Source organism: Tachysurus vachellii, chromosome 1, assembly GCF_030014155.1.
Source record: "Tachysurus vachellii isolate PV-2020 chromosome 1, HZAU_Pvac_v1, whole genome shotgun sequence".
NCBI classification, from domain to species: Eukaryota; Metazoa; Chordata; class Actinopteri; order Siluriformes; family Bagridae; genus Tachysurus; species Tachysurus vachellii.
In genome coordinates this window covers 24296358-24308810 of record NC_083460.1, presented here as the reverse complement: position 1 = coordinate 24308810, position 12453 = coordinate 24296358, and the positions used below count along the sequence as shown (strand labels likewise).

The 12453-nt window shown below is 38.8% G+C and overlaps 1 protein-coding gene across 2 annotated transcripts in view; it reads right to left on the bottom strand.

The window, feature by feature from the left end:
* The window catches only part of LOC132851825 (ephrin-A2-like), a 125053-nt gene that overhangs the window by 110642 nt on the left and 1958 nt on the right, over positions 1-12453 (bottom strand). The window contains exon 1 of one of the 2 annotated variants that reach the window (XM_060878856.1): positions 4259-5399. The exons of the other annotated variant lie outside the window; for it this stretch is intronic. Coding sequence (XP_060734839.1) covers positions 4259-4401 — 143 coding nt within the window. The 5' untranslated portion in view covers positions 4402-5399. Of the gene's footprint in view, positions 1-4258; positions 5400-12453 lie in introns of those variants that run through there. 2 annotated transcript variants of the gene reach the window in all.

Genomic DNA, 12453 nt, shown 5'->3' with positions numbered 1-12453 from the left:
TTTTATACACATTATATAAAACCAAGAAGAAAATATCATCACTAAAATAATCAAGGGCAAAAAAAAACACTGTTCCTGACTCAAATTACTGAGAACGGGGTTAAAGACAAATGTACATCTGACCTCCAGAGCTCTGTAACTTAATTCTCTCATACAGTACTCCAACAAATAGAGTCTGGAGTCTCACAAAAACAAAGCTGACGTGACTCCATATCACAGCCATCTTAAAGGACGTAGTGTGCTGTATTGTTTTTTTTTCTCAGAACTGGACCCTGGTCTTCTGCCTCTTGCAACTTAATCAGGTTTCCAAACTAACCAATGTGCCGTGTGCTGAGCTCCGGCCATTTAAGTGCCTTCCTTCAAGCAGGACAACTGCTTAAATACCACTGGGGGAAAAGAGGGGAGGGGGTGTGGAGGAAGAAAAACTTGTCTTACTGTGTCTTACATCGTTCAATTAAATGAGTGTCGGATGCTGCTTGGGAGTTAATCGAGCGAGCTTATATAAATGTTAGGATGCTCAATGTGTACAGTATAAAATATGTTTTAAAAAAAGGGTGATGTGTGGAAGGGGGGGTGGGGTGGGGGTTTGGGGTGGCTGAGGGGTAGTGTGTGTGTGTGTTGGGGGGGGGGGGGGGGGTGTTTTTTGACCTTGAGGCTACCGGGTCATGTTCCAAGCAGATGGAACACTCATTAGTGCTCAGTGGGTAATTTCAAGGGAGATAGTTTTCACACACAATGAAGAAGAAATTAAACAGTAAATCACCACCCCCTCGATGCCATAAATTAATTACCACCTCCGTACACTCGTGTGGTTCGTTTGACCGAGGGGCCGCGTTGAATGACCACGAAAACGCGTTCGGATTTGCAATTTCAAAAAAATGACCAGCGTAAAAACAAATAAAAAAAAAACCCAAACATTATAACATTTTACCCCAGTGATAATGTTATGCTTAAAACAGACAAAATTTGTCTGTCTGTTTTCCCAAAATAAAAAAGTGTTTCTTTTTCCCTTTTACTTGAATGCTATACAAATGTCTCTGGTGATCCCTGCCACTTCATCCCTGCACTCCATTTATTGTGTTCAGCTTACACCATTGCGGCTGAGCTACGCCACTCAGACGCTTGAGAAAATGGTGGACAAACTGTACGGTGAAGAAAAATCTAGAATCTGGTGTAACGCCACCTAGAGGAACATAAAACCAAAATGGCACCAACTCCAGTTACAGCTCGAATGATCTAATGTACACGACTCATTAAAAAAAGTAAATAAATCTAATGTTAATAAAGACGATCATAAACCAGGCAGTGTTTCCTCCAGTCTTCTCCAAAATACAATCACTTCAGTTATTACAAAACCGACATCAGAAAACACTCGACATTTACAGCATTCACTGTTTATCATCTAAACCTCGGAAAACAAAAAAGACTCCTGAATACCTGATGGTTCTCACTGCTTTAGTCTACTGCCACAATTCACAAAAACATCATTAAGCAGATCAGTTCAAAATAATCTACAGGAATCTCCAGAAAACAGCGGAAATCTTGGGAGAGCTTGCGATAGTTAGGAAAATGTTATTAGTCTAATATTGTTTTAAAAAAAAAAAAAAAGATCGCAAATGGAGTAAAGACGATAAAATATAAAAATCAGGCTAAATGTCGTAAAAAAGGTGAAAATTTATAGAACGCGATAATTTTTTTTTTTTATATTTAAACATCTGACTATATAAATCAGAGTAGAAATGAGCCGTATAACGTTTTTTCCAGAAACTTGTAAATGAAAGTGCAGAATCGATCTGCCTTATTTTCACACCGAAAGCCGTAGAAGCCGCGGAGGATCGTCACGGCCCTGATTTCCGACGCTTTCCTGTTCCACCTCGGCCGTGCACTCGTTTCCGGCTTTATCCCCTTCGAGTGCGCGTTTTAAAATGTAAACAAATAAAATAAAAAAAACAGCTTTGCAGACACTATAAATCATTTGCAACGGTCTTTTCAGTAAGCCAGTCCAAAAAAATTCAAAGAAAAAATGAAGTTTTGCTCGGGTCTGATTAGCCTTGTCAAAAAGTGGAAAGCACAGATCTACCTGCTGATATGTGAAATTAGCGCTGGCAAAACTGTGAAAGTGCTAACGTATGCTAGACAAAACACTAGCAGATGAAATTTCATCAGAAAGCTCAGCAGAGGAAAGGAAGAAAAAAGTGCACGTGAAAGTACGGACCAGTTGCTCGAGATGAACCTGATAACGGATTAAAGACTCCGGAGACGTGACGCTTATTAAAATGAGCAAAGTCTCTTTAAAAACTTCTGGATCCAGACGTTCTGGTAGAAGTGTGGAGAGAAATAAATCGCTAGATGATCCAAAGCAATCTATTTAAAAAAAAAAAATACAGACCAGTTTTTGAACTTTCATGAATGATCATATACCGTAGATCAGTGAAAAATAAAAGCTGTATCAGATAAACTCTTAAACTTGCACATGAGGGCTCTGAGATGTTTTTCGACTTACGTCACTGACTAAACTTTTATCCCTTACTTTTTTTTTAATATCACAGAAACAGATGAAATCAGGAGTCGTGCCTTAATGACCCTAACCAAAACAAACAAGAATAAGAATAAGAATAAGTTTGTTTGGAATGTTTTATGTTGTGTTTGCTGATGTGTTGTGTCTTATAGCTCTTGGGAAAAAAAAAACAAAAAAAACACTGCACTGAGTCAAACTTGAAATATGTTGGATTGTGTGAAGCCTTGCAGGCTGCAGACAAAGCTCAGCCTTCTGCCACACTGGAACATGGCCCAAGACTCTGAGTACGGGGTGTGTGTGTGTGTGTGTGTGTGTGTGTGTGTGTGTGTGTGTGTGTGTGTGTGTGTGTGTGTGTGTGTGTGTGTGTGTGTGTGTGTGTGTGTGTGTGTGTGTGTGTGTGTGTGTGAGAGAGAGAGAGAAAAAGAGAGAGAGAAAAGGGGGGAGTTTTAAGATTTCATCTCACAATGTGAACCACATGGTTATTTGAAAGGAAATGTCTACAGTGTAGCCTCAAGTGGAAATTATTTTAGATAACTTAGATCACCCACTTCAAAAAATATTGTTATATATATATATATATATATATATATATATATATATATATATATATATACAAAAATAGGAGCGTGCAAAAGAGCTCGATATCATTAAGTTACAGAGTGAGTCGTATTAAACAGACTCAAAAGTGGCACCACATGACACCACACCTTCTACTAGTCTAGTTAGAGCCTAGAGCTTCATATCTAAAGAGAAATCTTCAAATCTTCATCTATTTCATCTTCATCTCACAGACGGAAGGAATGCACAGAAATGCAGGAGCGCACTTTACTTCGTGAAAAGTAGGTCTAGACTTTCCTCACCTGTAGATGTGAATCAGGATTCGTAAGAAAGGTAACATCAGGAACAGAAAAAAGAGCAGCGATGCTCAACGTGAGCGCTTGAGAAGGTTGTACCCGAGTTAAACTAGCTGGAGTTCAACTTACTCAGAATGTCTGAAGTAATGCAGTGTTCGGGTTAATACGCCAACTAAACTGTTATAATCACCAAAAAAAAAAGTCTTTTATAGAAGTATTATAACACTGTGTAGCAGGAGTCCTCAAACTTTTTTTTTTGGACAATGATAATATAAATCTTAAATGTGGACAAGTATTATGTAGGATCTTTTTTTTTCATTATTTAATAGAGATGTATAGAAATTGTAGCTGAAATTATTATTTTTTTTCCGTGTAGAAAAGATGAGGTTCAAGTTTTTCAGTTTGTCGGCCTACTTGTTTTAGACTTGCTGAGGTTTGGATGGATTTAAGTGAGCAGTTATATGGATTTAAAAAAAATAAAAAATAAATAATTAAAAGTGGGTTGTGGTATTGTTTCATCTCTGTAGAATTTTTATTTACAGGTAAATTTATTTTAAAATTACACATAAATAAATTAATTAATTAATTAAAAACCCTGCTTACGCTTCACAAACCCCAATTTAAGAAAGACTTTTTTATTTATGATTTTTTTTTTTTTTACAAAATTCTATATTTAAATATTCTAAATTTTATATATAAAAAAAAGTCTAGTACGATCCAGGAGGCTCCAATGTAATATGTGATTCATTTGCAGTGCCTTTGATCAGGAATGAAGTCACGTGACCTTTGTTTTTAGTGTTGTTTTTGAGTCTGAGCACTTTTTTTTCTGCACTCCATAAAAACAGAATTGAAATAAAATTTATGTGCTTAGAGAAACTCTGCTTACCTGGGATTCGTGCTGTTCCAGTATACAGCATATCTGTCTGAAATGATCTTGCTGTCATCTGTACAAACTGTGACCCAAAAGAGCAGGGAGATCATCAGCAGTGTCAACTCCATCTGATACACCACACAGTGTCTGTCCATCATTCTCAATCTCAATCCAAACCAATCCGAAAACAAATCACAGATCTGCCTGTGTGTGTGTGCACTCTCTCTCTCTCTCTCTCTCTCTCTTTCTCTTTCTCTTCACAAGAGATTTTATATAGGATCAGATGATGTGTGCTTAGCTGCTTATCTTATGTGCATGAAGAAGTTTACAATTGCATTCTTCGATCGATCTTCAGTCGAGTTTAATACAGTGTTTCAGAGCTCATCAGTTTCCATTCAAACTCACAGCGTCAACTTGAGCTCACTGACGTCGCGCGAGCGCAAACCTACAGCGTGCTTCATGTCCAGCATATAATCCGTTCACGTGAGAGGGGGGAAAAAACTCTTATAATAACGCTTATAATAAAGCGATATTAAAGATATCGGGTATGGAGTCGTCGTATTTCACGCCGTGCGAGCCGACTGTATAGTCCACCGCCTTTCAGAGCCATTCCATCCAACTTGCTAGAAGAAATAAAAATGAAAACTTTCCTCACGCGATCAAAGCAGGCGCACGAACCAAAATGCAATGCAATAGAATGACACTTTAGTTAATTGTCTTCTTCTTTCTTCTCCACATGTTCAGGTCAAATCAAAGATACGGTGAATGCGCTCATGTCTCTTTGTCGGGAGAAAGAAAGATAGAAAGAAATCCGTTTAGTTGATCAGTGTAAGAAAGCGGCACGAGGACACGAGCACCTTCCGTTGCTTATCATGTCATGTGAAAGTTGCATCGCTCGTCGTGCGCTCTCACACACACAGGCTCGAGCTCAAACCGAACGCATCACTCGCCAAGTTCACCCGGTCCTCGGCTTTCTTTCCGGTCACATATACGACCAGTTTCTCGGGCTACCGCTCACTCTTAGCAGCCCGACAGTGAAAGCGACATCATTTTGTTACAGCGGTTATACAAAATCCCGATCTCTCTCTCTCTCTCTCTCTCTCGCGGTCTCGCGCTGAGTGACTGAGTGGCTCTCCATTCACGCGCGCGCCGGGTGCTGCATGCCGGAGAGGCGGGGCTTCACCGAGGACCAAGTTTTTATATTCAACTCCACTAAAATTTCACACTGCCTCAGATACACACACAGGCCTGAGGAGGACGTTAAATAGTTTAAAAGCAGATCGTTAGAGAGATATTTAGACTCTCTCTCTCTCTCTCTCTCTCTCTCTCTCTCTCTCTCTCTCTCTTTTTACAAGAGGATATATATAGGATCAGACATATAACACACACACACACACACAAACACACAAACACACGCACACACAAGCACACACAAGCACACACAACACACGCACACACATATTTATATATACTTGCACATTCTAGCACTTTCATGCATAATTTATAAAGCATATCTACATTCTTAGATGGTTTCATTACTCAGTAATTGCATGCATATTCACTTTGGGCCTATGCCATGTTATTTAATGAATGTATAAATAAATAAATAGAAAAATAGATAAATAAATAAATAAATAAATAAATATTTGTTACCAGCTGTTACTGTCACCATGTTGGATTGCAAGGCGCAAGACTTACAGGAGGAATAGAAATCGGAATAATGTTGCTTATCTAAATGATTACTTACATTTCTAGTTACATCTTGTCAGCGAGGTGGTTGAAATCCTTTACGCTTGTATTATTATTGTTTTTTTTTGTATCATACCCTTAAAAATCATTTAAAGTACACGGATAGATTTTCAGGACACTATGAAAAGTTTCCCAAGGAAATGATAAACAATTAAAATACAATTTGATTGTACTTCTGGGAATATCAGCCCAGTGACAAAGAAAGATAGAGTTTACTTTTTTTATGACAATGTGTTAATTATACATATATATTATATATATATATATATATATATATATATATATATATATATATATATATATATATATATTAGTCCACCATCATTAGTAACTGATTTAAAGTAGTGTAGACTATTTAGTACATTAGTGTGTGGGCATAACACAGCGACTCAGTCCAGCCTGCGTCAGAGAGCAGAGAAGGAAACGGAGCATTGCACAATGTGAGATTCAGCACTGATTAATATTTCAAAAGTCGGGGTAGGCGGACAGGGAGAGGGTGGGGGGTGGAAGAAAAATACGAATGAAACTTTAATTCCCTGCTTTTAAAAATGGCACAGAGATTAATGGTGGACACTTATAAAAATTTCATCAGTTGTTATGCATATATGCATGGAGCAGAGAGCCTTGTCGACAACTTGTGGCAGAGGCTGCAGGAGTGACTGTGCTGCGGGCAAGAGCATGTACACCAGAATAATCTTCAGTCTGATTATTCTCCCTCAACAAAGCCTTCGGGGTTGTGAAAAGGAAAATGGGACAAGAAACAAAACCACCTTTGAATGTTCCATTACCCTTGAATAGGTTTAGAGTGAGAGAGTAATGAAGAGTAATGAAGAATAGAGTGTAAGCGAATTAATTTCTCTCACCCTGCAACATCTTCATGAGACATGAACATTTCAGAAGAAGCATCTGAAATTAGACTGCTAATAATACAAAATTGTATTATATTAATAATATACAGAGTAGTGTATGTGCACATTTGTACTACATAGTTTTGGTGAGCTAAATTCCTATTTTTTCCTATTCTTTGTACACGGGTGAGGAACCTGATGTGGTCTTCTGCTATTGTAGCCTCGAGCTTCACCATGTTCTCCATTCTGAGATGCTATTTTGCTCACCACGGTTGTAAATAGTGGATATTTGAGTTACGCTGCGCTTCCTGTCATTTCACACCAGCCTGATCATTCTCTGAGCGCTCTCTTTATTAAAAAGCCCCCACTTGCAGAATGACTGCTCACAGGATGCTTTTTGTTTTAGCCCTCAAACTGTTGCATGTAAAATTCCTGGAAGATCACTGACAGCACTTTTTTCCCTATTCTGACATGAACTGTAAGTGAAGCCCTTGGCTCCTATCTGTATGATTTTACCCACTGTGCCACATGATTGGCTGATTATTTGGTAATATATAAATATATAAATGAATACACACATATACAGACTCTACAGTTACTCCACAAATTTCTTTCTCGCTATCATTCCACTTTGCCAAAACATGTCAGTAGGAGGATTGGCTGCACTAAACTACCTCTAGGTGTGAAAGTGTGTGTGAATGTGTGTGAACGGTGTCCTGTGATGTACTGGGGTGTACTCCCACCTCTCTGCAGGGTTCTCAGAGACTTCACAAGGTTCGTAACACACCTGCATTTTATAATTTATACTTTCACACAACTTTTATAGGCTCCACATCCAACACAACCCCAACCAGGATGGAACTGAAGTCAGACAGGCAGACAGACAGACAGACAGACAGATAGACAGACAGACAGACAGACAGACAGATAGATAGATAGATAGATAGATAGATAGATAGATAGATAGATAGATAGATAGATAGATAGATTCTTTGGCAGGGATTTTTGTTTATATTAATATAATTTAGGCTTTTATTTTTATACTGTATATACTTTATACTGTATGTAATAATGAAAAATTCTAACACATATTAGTAAGGGATTCTTATTTCTTTTTTATTATATATTCCAGGGAATAACTGTAGTGTACATCAGTAATAATAATAACAATAATAATAATAATAAGAGAAGAAAAAGAAGAAGAAGAAGAAGAAGAAGAAGAAGAAGAAAAGGAAAAAACATTTATTTAATATTAATTGGAACACACACAAACACACACACACGCATGCATAAACAAATGTGTTTTTGTGTGTGGCGGTTTGTGTGGGGGGGTCAGTGTGTATCTCAGCATATAGCTCAGTCTTGTGACAGAGGTAGGCAGCACATCGATAAATAACAGCATACAACTTGCCTTGACTCTGACAGTCATGTGCAATCAATGAGACTGCTGTGCAAAGCTCTCTGAGATTCATCTCTCCATTACAACAGTGGCAAAGGGCAGACGTCTGATTCACAGGTCGTATTTCTCCCTCCTCCCCCTCACTTCCTGAAGGCTTTATGAAGCCAATTACACCATTTCTGGGGTTACATGAATGAGCAGAGGGCAATGACTTTGTAAATGACTGTCCAAACCCTGCTGCCCTATGGCTATTGTCAAGGCCTCATCTACACAACAAGCACCTGCGCTACGGTATCACTTGTTGAATAGGATGAGCCAGGTCACAGGTCATGTCTCATATCCCACAAGTCATGTGTGGCTATTTTGGTTCTGTGTCACTTCAGGGCTCATATAACGGATCAGCAGGGGGCAGTGTAACTAATGTATTAACCCACGTCATGCCAGTCACTATGAGCCAAGTTAACATTTTCTTGTTTATATCCACAGCAGCAATAGATCAGTCAGCGTTCAAATGCATCCACTGAAAGTAATTATTAAAAGCCCTGAAGTGCTGTGTTAGTGTTGCTGTAAATGGACTGTGCATGGGCTAATTTTACTAACCCCTCCACACACACACACACACACACATACACACCCACACACACCCTTTATCCATCTATCCATCTACAGGGATCATTTGACAAGCCAAGCCAATGTTTGAAAAATATATCTGTCATCAGAACAGGTCAGTTTGTGAGAAGCAGTCAGTTGGAAATGTATATAGGCCTGAGGAGAGATGTGGGGAAACGGGAGAGAAGGGGTCACATCTGTTTTTTCTTTACAGGCCAATCTGTAGCACACGCCAGCAACCATGCGGTGTGTAAAACAATCCTGGAGGGAGTGAGCATACCTTTTTAATAAGCTTCAAACAGAGTTGTGGTTGAGTTGGGCCAAAGAAAAGGTTTCATCTGAGCAATGTATTTGTCAATAAATGACACATAGACAGGAAAGGGCTCTAAGTTAATGTGGCCTAAGAAACTAAGTTTAATCTTGGTAAATAATTCAGCTGACTACTATAGACATACTTGCTTGATTTTGAAGCCTTGAATGAAACAATGGCACAGTATTGAATTCAACACACCTGCATTTTATAACGCTGAACCATTTTATAACCCCTTTTAATGTAATCTGTATCCATAAAATCATTTTACTACATTTTGGGATTATCTCAATTTAGTTTTATATAAATATGTGTGTTCCCTCTGTAGTACAAGCTTTTAAACGCAGCTGTAAACGAACAAACTATCGGCCTCTTGCTCCTTGTAATACCATGTGTCACAGACGCAATCCATTGCTCTGTCTTAAAACGGCAACATTAGTCTCAGCAGTCCCTCTCTAATAAGTGTGTGAAGGTTATGAAGTCTCTTATGAAGCTCGGACATAAATTTTAAATGCCTCCTGGCAAGAGGAAAGTCGGTAGTTAGAAGCTTTATGACCAGGCCCTTTAACTTGTAATCACAGCTATCATCTAACCGTAAGCCCTGTAACAGTGTAAAAGGCACAATAAGCCTTTTGAATTACATAACTGCTTTGCAGAGTAGAAGAATTGGGTAAAAAATAATAACAAAGACACAAATCATAGACTATAATAATCATAAACTTAAACTGTCAACTTTATTAGACAGAAATATCCATCAATGTATTTTTGTGCTACAAATCCTATACAGTATCAAGGAGAAGCCTGGAGTCTATACCAGGAAAAATGGGGCACAAATCAGGGGACACCAGGACACGGTGCCAACCCATTGCAGGGCACAATTATACACACAATAGATGAGCACATGTCTATGTCCTGGAGGAGGAAACTGGAGTACACAGAGGAACCCCTAAAGCACAGGGAGAACATGAAAACTCCACACACACAGGGAGGAGACAGGAATCAAACCCCCAACCATGGATACATGAGGCAAGCCTGCTCATTTCTAAGCCACAGAAATATAAAATATGTGTAGTTCACTTAAATGAATGGGATGAATGAAGGAACACACACATACATACACACACACACACACACACACACACACACACACACACACACACACAATGACTGTCTGTAAACATGTTTGTGTTTGGATTAAGATGGAAATCTCATATGTGGTCAAATTCGTTCAGTAGTTTCTCGGTATGAGGCATGAAGTTAAAGACCAAACTATCACAGATTTCGTTTTTTTTCCCCACCAAACAAAATCCTCAATACTAAATTAAAGCTGTTAATAATGTGGAAGGAAGTCATAACGTGATCACCTCAAGTAAATATGACATAAAATGATAATTAATTATCTGATTATTAATTAATAATATGTAATAGTAATTTTACAAATCAAGAGGTAAACTGGTTTCCTAGGTGTAGGTGTAGGTGTGGGACCTCTTCCAGATGTGTGTACTCCTATTTAACAGTGTGTGTCAGCTTGTTTATTCCTACTGACTCATGCTGTGATGATTTTGTGATGATGTACACCCCCTGTTGAGCCCAGGTGGTACTGCAAGCCATCTTCACACACTCGCCCTGGAGAGATTTCAGCTTGTGTGTGTGTGTGTGTGTGTGTGTGTGTGTGTGTGTGTGTGTGTGTGTGTGTGTGTGTGTGTGTGTTGCCAAACGCAGAGCCTAACTTTCACTTTGCTGTCACACACATCCATACACTCCATGTCCTTTTCAAAAATGCACTAGTATTTATAGGTGAGGACGGTAATTGAATATCTCATGTATAATTCATGCATTTGCTAAAGAGAGACAAGGACAACAGAGGTGCATGGGCTTCCAAGAGGTTCCCAAATTCAACTCTTTTCCAGTATTTTGTTCTCTACATAAGATATATTTACCCATTTATGCCATTTCACTTACTAGAAACAACCCAAGTCTTTAGTCCATGCAGCTTTACGGTGTTTCTCTCTTAGTAAGCAGTTCTGTTTTATTGCTATACCTAGTAATATAAATCGTCTCAATAATATTAACAACATTTACCCTGGATAACACTTTAAATACAACTTGCCACGCCCTAGCCAAGTGCTGAACTGTGGCATAATGTCATCCAGGCCTGTCTGAACAAGCCCGAGTGAGATCCTGAATCTGAGAGGGAATATTTAGTGACAGAGTCTATCTATCATTTTATTCGCTAAACAATCACAGTGTCATAATATCATTGATTACTTTTTTATTTTGGTATCTACATTATTAGATTTGCTTGATAATAGAATAGATCCAATTTTTTACTGTCAATAATCTTTTCTAATAGCTTGCTTGCTTGTTAATTCATTCATTCATTTTCTACCGCTTATCCGAACTACCTCGGGTCACGGGGAGCCTGTGCCTATCTCAGGCGTCATCGGGCATCAAGGCAGGATACACCCTGGACGGAGTGCCAACCCATCGCAGGGCACACACACACACTCTCATTCACTCACGCAATCACACACTACGGACAATTTTCCAGAGATGCCAATCAACCTACCATGCATGTCTTTGGACCGGGGAGGAAACCGGAGTACCCGGAGGAAACCCCCGAGGCACGGGGAGAACATGCAAACTCCACACACAGCCCTGGAGGTGTGAGGCGAACGTGCTAACCACTAAGCCACCGTGCACCCCCTTGTTAATTCAATTACATTTTATTTGTATAACACTCCTTAAAAATTGACATTGTCACAAAAAAAAACTTTACAGGAATATAACTAAATCCAGAATGCTAAAAATAAATAAATAAATAAATTTTAAAATGCTTATATATTCCTTATGGGAAAACCAAAGGCAATGGTGATGAGGAAAGTCTGAAAAACACTTTCCACAAAACTAGACACACGTAAATAAATGCATGTCACTTTTTTACATTCTTATTGAGTTACTCAGTGTATGAATCAAGCACCATTATGAGCCGGTCAATGTAATTACCATCTGATTACACTGATTACGATAGCCATCAGGATAAAAATAGACGCAGGATATGGCATTAGATTGGACAATTAGACGGAGTTACAAACACATACTCTGGCGCATTCCAGGGAAAGAAGTTGTCCTGCAAGAAGGGTGTAATTTAAGGGGAAAAAGGAAAAAGGAAATTGTGCTTTTGAGCCAGCGTTAAAATGACAGCTAAGAAATATGTGGTTTTCACACTGAGCACATTTGCTGTGGTCCGAATCTGAGCGTGATTGTTCCTGGCACCCCACAGGGTTGGACTTGT